Below are 14,744 nucleotides of genomic sequence, written 5' to 3' on the forward strand. Positions count from 1 at the left end.
TGCCTTTCTCTGTGTCCAAGTAAGGAGCCCTTGCTGGGGCTTACAGAGTGTATGGATGCTCCTGGCAGGATGGACTGGAGCAGGAGGATGCTATGACAACTCTACTCAGATGCTCAAAGTAATTGGAAGAATTGCTAATCCGCATGGTTATGCCAAATTGTGCTATGATGCAAGGCAGGAGCAACATGACAAGTGTTTAAAATATGGCAATGAGTGCTTTTGTTTTAATTCTGAGCAAAAATAAAACAAGTTCAGAATATGCCAGGAATCTCAGTATTAATATTCCCAGTACTTTTCCCCTGAATGCAAAAAAAAATAATTAGATTCAGGTCATTTTCAAGGGCAACTCCTCTGTTAGATTGCAATTAGATAATTGTTTCTATGCTGTAAAACTGGTTGAGGATCTAATAGTTATGAAAGGATAGTGAAGCTTATATAAAATCTTTATTAAATGGAAGATCAGCTTGGAGGGAGTATTTTTGATAGAAAAGAAATAGCTAATAAGAATGTTGACACATTAATAACCTAAGACCAACACAGGATTTTTAAACATCTGATAGTTTTGGTGGGCAAAGACTACACCTGTGTTCATCAAGCATGCCCAAATCAGGGCCTGTTTCAGAAATGGAGAAAGTTGTTATTTGAAAGTAATTGTACTGGACATCTATTAAAATGACGTAGACCTTGGCAACGCATGTGACCAGATGAAATCATTGAAATATACTTGATAATGATTGTATATTACCAAAATCACATAATACACCACATCTCCCTCATTATTCTTCTCTTGCTCCCTCTCCAAATAATATTAAAACCCAGTAATTTAATTACTCTCTTGGTATCATAATGGTGATTCCCAGTGATGGGGCAGTGAAGGAAGAGCACACCAGACAACACCAGGCTTCACAGCAAAGCAAGTTACTCACTGTATCTCCTATTTAGTAATATTTTCATCAGTGGTCCAAACACCTTCAGGTTTTTTTGGTTTTGAGCTCTCCTGCACTGTTCCAGTCTAATCAGATTTGCACCAAATACTCCAGTAGTTCATCAAAGAGCACTAGTGCTTTGGTTGTTTTTTTAATGTGCTCATGCTTTGGTTCATACAACCATTTTACCAGGACTAAAGTATACAAATAGTCAAATGGCAGTGAATTCTTGATTTATATTTTTATTATTATTAGGACTTAAGGGTCCTCACCTGAATTTCACTAGGTCTGTGCCCTACCAATGTCTCTCCCTGTTGTGGAAGTCTCCTCTTCATAGTGAGGTGCTTCTTTCTCTGCTACAGGCTGGAAGTGTGGATGTTGACTTGGCAGCTTCGATGTCTGAAGTGGAGACAAATGTCTTCTAGAGATATTTTCTTTTTCCATGGTCACATGGAAATTCTAATATGGGCGCTTTCTTTCACAAAACACAGCTAATAATTATGTTTCCTGGATACTGCATTACATGACACAGTGGTTATTGCTCATTTTATATTTGTGTTGGTTTGGGGTTTGTTCAAGAGATCCTGTAAAGAGGGATGTGAAATTATTCACAAGGGACCAGTGAAATCTATTGAGCTCTAGGCATTAGGCAGACAAATCTTTGTACCATGAGGAAATCCCATCTAGTGAATTAAAGCTAACTAAGATGACTCCACACTTGGAATAAAAATCACCCCATGCAGGCCTGGATACAGCGGATCTTGTTCAGAAACCTGAAGGTACCTGGGAAGTTATTTCAGGCACTACTGTTGTTTGAAGAAGCAAGAAGCCCAGTGTAGGGTGAGGGTAAGAAATGGACAGGGCTAAAATCTTGTATCAGTGCATAAAACTGGGGCTGAAACTGAGGGTTGGATGAGATGCACCAGAACCCAGCCAGACATCAACAACCACGAGCTGTGCTGAAATGAGAGCAGACAGCATGTTTAAGCAAACAGGGTAAATTCAGCAGTAGAAGTGCCTAAAGAGGCACCACAGTCATTCCTCCCCACAGCATTTCTCTTCACCATGTCCCAGCCCTCAGCTACACAACCCACAGGACACAGGAAACTTTTTACAAGTACATTTTTATTTAAAATAAAAATTAATTATGGTGTCTTTTTAAAATAGGGTACTGCACAATCTGTATTTGCAACACAGTTTTTGGTACGGAACATAATTGTTGAGCAATATCCTTAAATACTAAATATACATTAATGGCTTGTTTGAGAAACATGACAACATTAATTCTGATTTTTTTTTCTCTTTAGTTATTTAACCACCGATACAGATTTCCTATAAATAATATTTGTTTTCATCTGTACATGTGGTACACAGTCAAGAAGGCAGATCTTAGAGTATTTACATTCATGCATTGATTCAAACACACTATTTTGCAGTTTAAAATAATATATTTTTGTTTGTACAGATGCAGGGAGCATTGTAAATACATATCTACCACAGGCCTGATTCTCCATTGCTTGGCAGCATCTATGGCCATTACCTGGTTGGAGAAGCAGGGCCACGCTCGCTTCACATGCTATGCATGACCATATGGCATGCAAGACTGGACAATTAGGTCTCTATCTAGATATATATCAACATATTTATATCTTAAACTTGGTAGAACTCTCCTCTTTCCTTCCATATCTGTTTTTGCAACATCTATGCAAGGTGGAGATGCACTCCTGGTCACAGCCCCGTGGTGGGTCTGAGCCAGGGACGGCTGCAGGGCTGAGGCTTCCTGCAAGACATGAACACCTCAGCTTCACCTTCCTTCCGAGCACTGAGGAAACTCAGTGCTTTGTAGCTCAGGCCCTTAAAGTGCAGTCTACGTTTGTGTTGGTACTTAAATAGAAATGTTGAGTTAATGCTCACCCTCAGATTGAACAAAGTGGTTTTCTATTTTGCAAGGCTGTCTGGTGGTGGTCAGAGGGGTCGGAGTAGAGCACTATACTTTTGCCTAGAAACAGGCCACCTTTGCAACTGCTGAGGATCTGGCTATTTTGTGAATGGAGCTATGCAGGATCTTTCTGCATCCAAAAATTAACTTGCAGTGCTTGTAAAGCCGTATTTTGAATTGCCAGTTCCCCAGATCCAGGGTCACTGCTTAGTGGAGCCCTTATCCATCAAGACCTTTCCTTCTGTATTTAGTAATGGTACAATAAGGAAGAATAGAAGGCCGTTTCAGAACAGCTTTCCAAGTAGTCTGTAGAGTGTCAGACAAACCCTTAAACCACATAAGAAAACTTCAAAAATCACTCCCCAAAGACACTGCCTTTCTGGCCTGTCTTTGCTGAAGACTTAAATCTGCTTCCAGCATACTTTTCCAGGAGACTTTCTGAAGATCACCTTAAACTTTTGGTGTACTGTAGTCAACTGTACCTAGATGCCCAGGATTCTACAGGCAAAACTTCCCCATATGGAATTTTCTATTTCTCTCAGCCATGCAGCTGTGTAAGTGCTGAGAGCAAATGACTAGAGAAGCAGGGAGAAGCAGCTCCCAGCTTGTCTGCTACTGCTCTTCTGTGGCCAGTAGACTAAGAAAACACATGAAGGAATGTTTATTTATGAAATGCTTTGGGCAGTACAAATATTATGTAATGATGTTCCCAAATACATTTATTTAATATCAGCGTGTTGAATATAATGGCACTGTAACTCTGCCTGTGCAAGTAAGACATGTACACATCTCTCAAAATACTGCCACAGAGCTGTTAAGTATTTTATCTCGATTATACAGATGGGTAAACTGAGGCACAGAGAGGCAAAATTACTTACTAGTAAACAGCATATGAATGGCAGAGTTGAAAATAAATGCCAGTCCGCATGTGTGGCTCCTTGAAATGTGCTGCCTCTCTGCTTCACACCAGCTTTGAACATTTGTGTTCCACTGAGAAGACCTCTGGGACCTGTGAGAGGTTTGCTCATGGGTTATGTCATGTATCAGGATTTTCTGTCAGTGAGGCCATTTTACCACCGACATCATTGAAAATAAGACAGTATCCATTGATCATCTCTTTAGGCTTGTTCTTGCAGAAGCAGACACATTTTGATGAACATAATGAGCTACAAATCTCTTTGGGGATTTTAGCTTTACAGAACATGCCTTTAAAGCTTTATTAGGAAGTAAATAAAATCAAGAACTTTTAGGAGAAAGTGCTAATCGTGAGCCAGTATCATGCTAAACTCATCTGCATTCACACTTATCCTCTCAGCTAAACTTGCAACCAGTCTCAAACTGTGTCACATTTAGGCAGAAGGAACTGGAGTAAAAAAAGGCCAACATTGGTAACTACACCCAAAATAAATGTTATAGCTTAAAAAATATTCTAGAAATATACTTGTAATATTTTTATTGTAGTATTTAGGGGCTAAGTGCTTTAGGCAATCAACATTTAGGATACTAGACTCAAAATGTAAATTGTGTCATTTTAATCTCACTTGGGATGTAAGAGCATATCGCTGTAACTTGTGCAAGCACACAATGTAAATATGGAAGGTGATTGTACTCTTGGGCAGAGGGTTACTTATTCCCTTTAACTTTTATAATTGCATTCACTTCTTAAGAAAGTATAGCTTTTAAAAAATAATTTTATGTAGCTAAGCTTTTACGTAGTGATGACAGACCAAAAAGCTAAATGAATAACTCCACAAATTCATCAGTGGTGGTATATAGCAGCATTTCATTTTATCATTAGAAAGATACTTATATTTACATACACCCTACTGGTTAATAGGTAATAGAATATTAGAGGTGGGCCTGATCTGAAAATGCTGATTTGAACATCCTGGAGGTTTTTCAGGGAAGGTCTACAGAACATTGTTTTCCTCTAGGCCAAACTCTACATTCTAGAGGTAGACCAAATGCAGACAGGAATGTGTTCAAAATCAAAATCTGGTTTCTGCAGTTCAGGCACATCCTTATGTTGAACTGAAAGTATCAGTGTGTTGCATTAATGACAGAAGTGACAGCTGGGGAACAGTCATATCCCAGAGCAAGACTGAGTTGGTGCCTGGGAGTTACTCATAGATACGGAAAGCAAGTGCTTGAGGTCCAGACAAGAAGCAGGGTAGAACCATTGTGTCATTACTTTCAGCACAGAGGTAAATGAAGACATACGTGTGGTGATGTGACACAGAAGAAAGTTTTCAGGAGATGGGGAAAGACCAGCAGCTCGATCGCCTTTATCCTAAGTGTTGCTTACTGAGTCTGACCTGAGATCCTACATGAAATGAATTTGGGTGGATTCAGCTTTGCTTTAAGTAGTCAGCAATCCATGCCGTGGAAAGTACAACACTAAGCTATTACACTGAATTTGGCACAATTGGCAGTCTCTGCCAGGAGAGGTAGAGACTGAATTAATGTGAGCATAGCCAGTTTACCAGGCTCTCAGAAATGGTCCTCCAAGCCAGATCTACAACATCCTCAGTGGATCAGTTCAGGATACTCAACACTTTCAGGAAGCAACACTCATCAGTGAATGAAGAGGACTTCAAAGGGCTGCTCATCCTTTCAACACAATCCCACCCAAATACTCCAAGATGTAAACAGGAACTTTCCTGTAGGGGCTTCCCTGGCAAATCAGCATGAGGCAAACACAGAGAAATGTGTAGACTTTCACCAAAAAAGTTTTTAAAGATAAAAAAAAAATGAAACATGCTGCAGAAAAGGAGGCTGATTACAAAGTAATAATATTCAAAGCACCTATTGGTCATACCTTTCATTAGCAAAGCTAATGGCTAAATTAATGCTTTTTCTTTTGCCTGAAAAGTCTTCAGCCATGAAAATTGCATAGTCACCAGAACACAGACAAATTTCCTGGAATAAGTCACAATTTCATGCAATTTTTGGTTCCTTGATGGCTTAATAGATTTTTTACCTTTGTTTTTCTTCAGTTTTTTGTAATGAAATAATAAGAATGATAAGAATGAATGAAGTATAAGCATACAAAGCTGCGAGGTCTTAGGTGAAAACACTGCTCAGGCTGGAGAAGTATGAAGGTGACAGCTCCACCATTGACCCTCAGACTCATTTACAATAAGCTGCTGCCACTCCAGCAGATCACCTTTTCCTCTGAAGACCCTATTTAAGGAGCTTTTTGGGAGCGCTCTATTCAGACTAAGAACTGGGGGAAGAAGAAACAGGAGGCATCATGATGTTGCTTTCACGAGATGCAGCATGCAATGCTTTGTGATGCCTTTTCTCTGGGCAGCTTGGATCTACGTCCCTTGGAGAAGGGGATTATCCTCCCTTGGAGAAGCAGCAAGCCTGAAGAGCAGTCTGCTTTTCTCTTCTGAATCACTGATACGTGCTCTATTTCTGAAATGAAGTCCTTGGCCACAGAGCTCCTTTCGTTGCCTTATTTCACCCACCTTGCATATTCCATGCTGTGCTTTAAAAGTTTACCACCTCCTGAGAGTCAGTAGGATCTCAGGGATTATACGACGGCATTGTTATCAACTGTTTTGTTGTTTTGGGAGGAGGTCATTGCATATTCAGCCCGACTGGTTCCATTCTCTTCTTTTCTCATGGGTTTCCTTAGGTGATCCCAGATTCGGTGATGTGTAGGTAGGGTGAGAGGAGAAGAAAGGACAGAGATAAACATCTTATTTGTCAGTACAGAAAAGCAAGGACATTAAAAGGTGTGTTAAAACACTGACTTCTTCCTTTTTATTTTCCCTTTCTGAACAGAGGTCAAATCAGTGGTTAAATTTTGTCAAGTCTGATGATCCACCTGGAAGGTGAGAGGCCTGCTCCTAAGCAGCGTGCAGGGCTGATTGTCTCCCCATGACAACCTCCCAGCTCTTCACTACCTTAATCCCTGGAATGGAGGCACAGGCTGAGGCTCTGCATCGGGCCAGACCTAGGCCTTTATCCTCAAAGTGCTACACCATCCAAACTGTGCTGATGGCCAGTCCTGTCCACTGAGGACTCAACTCGCTCACCAGTTCAGCCATCTCAACAGTCATCATAAAAACTCCATGTTCAGGGGAGGACTCCTGTGACTAGGTGTAGATATGTACATCTGTGGTGATCACCCCAGACTTCCTTCACTGTCAGTGAATAGAAAGAGGTACTTTTAAAACAAGCTGCAGTGGATGCCCAAAATTAATCAGATGCTTTGTGCCCAAGGCATCCCCATTTCTTTGCACTGCCTGTGAAGGAAACCTAGTTTACTAGCTCAGCAAACTCGATGTAGGTGTTGAAGCTACTGGCCATTGCCACCATTTTGGTAACACAGTCCAGGTCCAACAATACTAATTGTGAGGCAATTCAGAAAATGCTCAGCAAGTGCAGAAAACTAGCAAGAATCTGTGAATCACTGAAGGGGAAGACCAGAACAGAATTCCTGTAACAATGTTACTTCATGTAAATGTTCCCCCCCCAGTTTCTCTCCTCAGAGATGGTGTGACCTTTATTTAAAGCCAAAGCTTCACACACAGCAGGAGGCAAAAGCTTTGTGCTTTCCAAAAAGATATCTCATACATTTGTGCCCTGAGTGTAAGGTGCTTGTAAGGCCAAAAAGAGAGATACATAAATACATAAAATACAACATTTCCTGCTATTATTCTTAACATCATTTAACAGAGCAAACAACAACTGATAAAAATAGTTAACGATATTTAATTTTAGCAGAAAAAAGCATTAGTGAAAGGTATATGGAGAATGATTACAGGAAGCTAAGTTTGTTTCTCTTGTAATCTTGCAGAACATATATTTGGCTGCGATGCCTTACTCCCCTCTTTAGCTGGTGAGGGTTAAGGCTTGTTAAAATTAGCTGTCAGTCCAGCTGTTAGAGAGTGAAAATGGAAGGGAAGAGGAACCTAAGAACTTTGTTGAACTCCATTTCAGCTGTTAACATGCTGTGCCTGCCTGGTTTTGGAAAAAGCTCCTGTGGTTCTACCTATCATGCCATTGTAAAGCAGTCTTCACCCCACCCCACTCAAGAGAAATGGAGAACCTGATGGCAGCACTTCCCTCATTTCCTCATGGGCAGGCAAAATGTTGTGGATCTTTTTAAACTTCTCTTTTGTTTTCAAAATTCCTTTTATTTTCCCGTTCCAAACGTGACAATTGGCTTTGTGAAGAGTCAAACAGTGAAGACATTTTGGCCACTGTCAGCTCCATCTCCTTCTTTCTTTATTTTGTTGTATTAAGTGTTTCTGCACCCTTCCAGCTCCACTTAGTTTCCCTGTCTAGACTTCTTTCTTCAGGAATTATGTTCCTCTCATGTTTATCTACATTTCCCTTCCCTCCCCTTCCCTTCCCTCCCCTCCCCTCCCCTCCCCTCCCCTCCCCTCCCCTCCCCTTCCCTTCCCTTCCCTTCCCTTCCCTTCCCTTCCCTTCCCTTCCCTTCCCTTCCCTTCCCTTCCCTTCCCTTCCCTTCCCTTCCCTTCCCTTCCCTTCCCTTCCCTTCCCTTCCCTTCCCTTCCCTTCCCTTCCCTTCCCTTCCCTTCCCTTCCCTTTCCTTTCCTTTTTTTTTTTCCCCCTAGAGATTATTTCAGAAATGAACTCTTCAGTCCTCCTGAAACTGCCCTTTTCCCCTTCTGCCCTCTTCTAGCTTCTGTTTTCTGTTTTTCTTGCACAGGAGCAGCTGTTTGCTCTTCACTTCCCCAGCATGGAGCTGAGTGATTCAGAGACTCCCCTCTGACAGCAAGACCTGTGTGAAGAGCCTGCTGGAGAAGCTGCCCTTGATACTGTACTGCCTGTAATGGAATGCACTGGAAATTATTTGTTCAGAGCCTGAAAACAGTGGAATGCAGATTTTATCAGGGTTCTGCTGGCTCTCTGCAGCTCCCACATCCTCCTCTGCCTTATCATCTGCTCAGGGTTAGTGTGAGTGAAACACAGCGACTACCTTGGGGCTCAATGAAATGGCAATTTGAGGCACTTATTCTTGACAGAACCAAAGTTCAGGCTTGCAGAATGCTCTGCTTAACTCCCTCAATTTATTTCCAAATGCATGACAGATATAGATTTGGGGTCCCACTTGCCTCAGTTACACCATTTAAATCATGGGCTTGACAGTGCTTTATGCATTTATCACATTGATTAAAATTGACTCAGGCGTTTAGATAACCAAAAGCTTTTTAGTATATTGCAAATTTTAAACTGCCTTTTTGCATTAGGGTACTAGCTCTTTTTGTGTCTAACTCTGTATGTCACTATTTCTTTCCCCCCTAAAACTTTATTGATCCAAGTACACAAGTTCTCCTTTTACACACCAAGGAGAACCCCATTGCCCTATTTTCTGCCTGGTAAGTAAAGTTATACATGATCTTCCTACATGTAATCCTTCAAGCTCCCTTTCATTTGAAATACTGTAGCCCTGTATTTTTCCATTTCCATTCTAGGGTTGCTCTTCACTGGTATGGACGGATGAGTCAAATTAGTGAGGGAAAGAGCAGGGAGAGTCAACTATTCATACCTGATGTATGCACATGGTGGCAGGCGAAACAGGATGCTTGCTAAGTGCTTTGCATTGCTTTGCAGTGTGATTTGCTACACACTGTGCTTTAAAAAGCAAATTGTTGCACTCCTCATGCAAAACAACTGTGAATGAAAGATAACTTCAACTCTGCAATACACGCCTGAAATGATGCATCAGAGTCCATAATGACCTCTCCACCATGTATGCATTAATTTGCAAGAGTCCTAAAATCAAGAAATCATCAAACAGCCATTTACTAGAGCATTTCACGTCCTAAGGTTCTATTTCTGATGAGGTTCTGGTAACATAACATGACAAATTTTGTTTGCAAAAAAATATTCATATTGGCTTATGCCAACTCTCTACAGAGTCTTGAGTAAAGGTCAATGTAACGATGCACATACAAACAGGATTTGTATGTTCTGACTTTAGAAAAGATCCCCCTCAGTGGGACTGGAGAGAGAACTGGAAAAAGGTAAAAACTTGTGGGCTGAGATAAATGCAGTTTAGTAGGAAAGAAAAGGAAGGGATAACAGTAATAATAACAATATACAGAACAAGTGATGCACAACACAGTTGCTCACCACCTGCTGACTGCTGACCAGCCGGTCCCTGAGTGATAGCAGTCAGCTCCCCATGGCCAGCTCCTCCTTGTTTTATTGTTCAGCATTTCACCATATAGTATAGAATATCCCTTGAGACACTTTGGGTCAACTGTCCTGGTTCTGTCACCTCTCAGCTCCTTGTGCTCCCCCAGCCCCTTTGCTGGCAGGGCTCTGTGAGAAGCTGAAATATCCTGCACTTTGTGTAAACAACGCTCACAACAACTGAAATCCTAAATCCCAAACGCAGTACACCAAATTCAAAACATACCAGCCTTTATGAAGAAAATAAACCCTATCTCAGCTGAAACCAGGACAGGAAAACATTTCTGGGCACATGATCATTTCTAATCACAAAACTCAGCTGGTATGTTTGAACAACACTCTCCTGCCAGCTTTTACTACTGATGTAAATTTAGCATAGATGTAAGTCTATGTTTGTAATACAGTATTGCTGGTAGAGTAGTATGGGAGGGTTTCTCTTTATGTTTCTCATTATTAAACGTTAAAAAAATATATGACTTTTTTGATAAAAAACATTAAAAAGAAAATGATAAAATCACCTCCTGCTGGAGCTCTGATACTCAGCCCAGCACAGCCAGGAGATAGCTGCCTTCAGTTGGGATTTACTGAAGGAAATGTATATTCTGCTTCCTACAAAGTGGGAATAGAGCATCAGTTTTCTCTTTAAAAATGCAGTCAGGCACTATGCCTTTCCTGTTGTACATTGTTTGAGGAGATGCCCAACGCCCAGATGACCACAGTGCAACTCTTTTCTTTCCTGAACAGTGGCACAAAATTGTAAATTGTACTTAAAATGTACAAAAAGGAAAGATAAATAGCTGCAGACCTGTTCTACCACAAGCCCCCCACAGTGACTCCAGAGACTTTCCTGTGCTTGTATATGCAATAACTTCAAAGCTGCTTTCCACAAGGATGAATATTTCATTAGCTATCAACACATAAAAATGAATGTTTTTCAGTAAAATTGGATATCATACAACACACTCATTTGCTTTATAGGATTGGTCTATCCTCATGTGTACAGTGGAAATACCCATGCTGTCTAGGTACATGCAGTGATCCAATAGCAGCACCATTCTTCTGGGTTACAAACTTTTCCAAGAAATGAGGTAGATATCTGATATGTGTATTTTCACAGTCAGACCTCCTGTGCTGGGCTGTTAGCAGCTCCTGTGGCAGCTAGACTTTGCTGCTGGAAGCCCAGACAAGATGATGTGTGGGCCACCATCATTCTTCAGAAACATCCTCATTCAGCAGATATGGACATGGAAGAACAAATTTTACAATTTTTTATTCAGTTACTGGACCATCTCTCTCAATAACCAGAATTTTTATAAGAATGCAAAGAAAGTGAATGATGGGTGTTTACATCTCAGCACTGTAGGTGTTCATCAAACAGCAGCTTGATTCATGCTGGGCATCATCCACCAGAGATAAGTCTGTTCCCATAATAGCAACTGCTGGGAGAAGCAAGCTTGCTTTCTAAGACTGGTCTGTGAGCAGAACCCCTGCTAGAGAGGCTCAGTGCACTGAAGGAAGTTGCTTTATGAGAGACAGCTGTCAAATCTAGAAAGCTTGTGTGCAGCTGCTCACCAGGAGCCCTGCCCCACAACCAATCTGGGCTGGCCAGCCTGGTGCCATGGACCAGACACACAGGGCTCATGCTTTGAAGCAAAAAGGAACGTCACCTCTCTGAGACAGTTTTCAAGCCCATAGAAGGGGAGTCTTATTCTGACTTCCTCTGACTGTCTCAGAGAGATCACAAGAGTTCAGTCTGGATATTATTTATTTGACATTGTAAAGGTAGAAACCAAAGAAGTCCTAAAGAAGAAAAATCCTTGTAACCTTAGATTTTCTTTATTCAATTAATCATACATAGACCATTAGTCTGTCCACAAAACAAGCAGCACACTATTACTCGTAGGAAGAGGTTACTGGCTCAACTACTTCCCATGTACAAAGCAAATGATTTACAACTATAATAAAAAACAGCTCCATCTGGACAACTTACTCAGTTAATCTCCTACATGGAGATGGAAAGAAGATCTGTACAAGTGCGTTTGCTAGAACTGATATGCAAAATGAAAGAGTCTCTTTCACAACACTGCAAATCATGTTGCATCAACGGGCTTTGATCTAGCCCTAAGATACCGTCTCCTAAGCAAAATTTCTTCTTTTCTGGGTGTTCATATGAGAATTTTCAAGCCTGCAATTTATGGCTCTCCCTCACAGCCACATTTAGCTGACTGATGCCTGGAGCATATTTAAGCAAGACTTGCAGGCATGTGGGCAATTTCCACTTCAGGGTGTTTCACACTCCCCTGCGACAGTCAAATCCCCCTCGCTGTGCGCAGACTGAATGTCTAGTCTTTGCTGAGTGCTTCTCTCAGTGAAAATTATTTCCATATGGAGCTGCTCTGCAGCCGTTCATCAGCACTTAGAGGCCCCCTGAGCTCTCGGACAAAAAAGCAAAATGCAATGGGCAGGGCTCCTGCTGCAGAAGTGCACCTACCCCAGCCTACTGGAGACAGTGGGAATGCATTTGATAGAAGAATTTGGCCTCTTCAGACTGCAAGTAAATGCAGTAGATTGCCAAGCCACACATGAAATTTAAGAAGTGTTTAGCCTTCATTTATTTTCACCAAGGCAAAGTCAGAGTAATTCCACAGGCTTTGGTGGACTTGAGCAGGATTTGTTCGGATGTGCCAAAGGAAGATCTGGCTCTGGGAGCCTAAGGTGATGCAATCGCCTTTTCTACTCAGCCTTCAGTTAAACCAACTTCAGAATTATGCTTCTTACTTATCACTCACACAAAACCTATCTTAAGAAGCATATTTATTACTGGACTATTAACTGAGGTAACTGATAAAAGTACTTTCAGTGACCCCTCGTGTTACATCCCATTCTTTGCACTCATTATAATGCTCTTTAAAAGGTTTTATTGACTAGTGAGATATGACAGCTGACGTTATCCATTGGCTGTTCTCACTGTGAAATACATAATCAATGTGTTTTGATGACAAAAGGAAATAAAATGAATGGGCCTAATGTGAAACAATGAGCTCATGCGGCTGACCTTTCAGCTTGGCAAAAAGCCACTAAATGGAAAAAAATAAAAAAAAAGGAAGAGACTTTTAAAGCATGAAATAAAGGCACCTTACTTTTAACAAAGCCAAGAAACATCTGGAGTATGGCCAAGGCCACAGCCCAGCAACACAGAAACAGTTTGGCATTGCCAGTACATACGTAGTGCCCCGCTAACTGAGACTGTAGGTAACTGTTGTGTAAGGTAGGATCTGCCTTAGCAAGTCTATAATTAAAGAGAGAAGCCAGATCAAATTTCTGTCCTGACCTCTTATACAAGGCAATAAACATGCCTGAACAATTTAATCTAATGAAAAAAAAAGAGGGGATGGGAATGGTTTCAGGGAATACCAGAAAAGGAAAAAGGCTGTTTAAATGGAGAAATAGGAAGCAGATAGGGGTAAATTTAAGCTGGAGATGCAAATAAGTTTGCTGTCCTCAGAAGAACAGAGGTTTGAATTGGGACTGCTGGAGGAGGAAGCAAGGAGTGAGTGAAAGCGACACAAGTTCAAGAAGGAGATTGATATGCGTACAGTAGGAATTTGTTGTGGTTTAATGTGGCAGGCAGCTAAGCACCACACCGCTGTTCACTTCCTTCCTCCCAAGAAGAGAATTGGAAACAAACCAGAAATTGTTGGTTGAGATAAAAACTACTTACTAGTGCAGAAAAGTAAAATGGAAAAAAATGTGATGATACATGCACAGTGCATGCTTGCTACCCACCACCCAGCTAACAATACAACTGCCTGCTGCCTGATGCTCTGCTGCCAGTACAAAGTCTCCTTACAGGTTTGGTCCTTCATTTCTGCACCTGTGTGAGAGCTCACTGTGACCTGCACAAAAATAAGCCATGCACATTCCCACGGGTGAGGATGTGAAGCAGCAAACCTTGCTCTGATCATCTGCCAGTTGCTGGTAATACGCAACCATGAGTGCAAGCCTAAACTTGCCATCTTTTAGTTCCCCAACACTCTCCAGTCTTTCTGGTACAGACTGAGCAACCTTTATCACTGTTGGGTACTTTCTGTCCTCAAAGTGCTTAACATTAAGAAAATCTGAAGAAATGTGCTATTTAAATGCCCACTGTATCAATCCTGATTGAAACCTTGCTTGTTGTATATAAACAAGACATCTAAACAAAACATGAGAACAGCCTAATCGATTTACTCAGCTATGCTGGCCAGTAAAACCAGTCATAAACTATTACTTAGCTGAGCTCCCAGGTGGAAGTTGTCCTTACAAAAGGATATTTATATGGGAAGTGGAGGAGGGAAAGCTGCAGAAACTGCGCCCTGTATCTGCAAACTGGCTGCTAGTTGGTGTGCCAGGCCAATTGGACGATAAATATGGGAAAAAATGTGGGGTTGAAGTAGTAAGGTGGAAGAGAGAGCAAAAGCTACTCTCTATTGTTCTCTCACAATCTCTGAAGGACATTACGTCTCTCACCACCCAAGCAATTATAGATATTGCCATTCTAGGCACTGGACTTTTCCATCCCCTGTGCTACTTTGTGCCCAGATTTTTTGCTGAATGTAGATGGTTATCTGCATATAGTTACCCTGCTATTTGATCCCTTGAAAATGTAGGCAGCAGCCAGACAGAAGAGCGAGACTACTGCTATTTCAAATAATCATTTG

The 14,744-nt window shown here is 41.3% G+C and overlaps 1 protein-coding gene across 2 annotated transcripts in view; it reads right to left on the minus strand.

Annotated features, from left to right (window-relative positions):
• Positions 1-2,031: 2,031 nt before the first annotated feature.
• Positions 2,032-14,744, minus strand: part of PRIMA1 (proline rich membrane anchor 1) — a 47,073-nt gene continuing 34,360 nt past the window's right edge. Inside the window, exons 4-5 of one of the 2 annotated variants that reach the window (XM_015287567.4) lie at positions 9,395-9,621; positions 2,032-6,503 (exon numbers count right to left, since the gene is read on the minus strand). In XM_015287567.4, the coding sequence (XP_015143053.1) occupies positions 9,606-9,621 (16 nt within the window). In that variant the 3' untranslated portion in view covers positions 2,032-6,503; positions 9,395-9,605. The remainder of the gene's footprint in view (positions 6,504-9,394; positions 9,622-14,744) is intronic. The other variant, NM_001145492.2, reaches the window with a different exon arrangement.

Source organism: Gallus gallus, chromosome 5, assembly GCF_016699485.2.
Source record: "Gallus gallus isolate bGalGal1 chromosome 5, bGalGal1.mat.broiler.GRCg7b, whole genome shotgun sequence".
In the NCBI taxonomy this organism is placed as follows: Eukaryota; Metazoa; Chordata; class Aves; order Galliformes; family Phasianidae; genus Gallus; species Gallus gallus.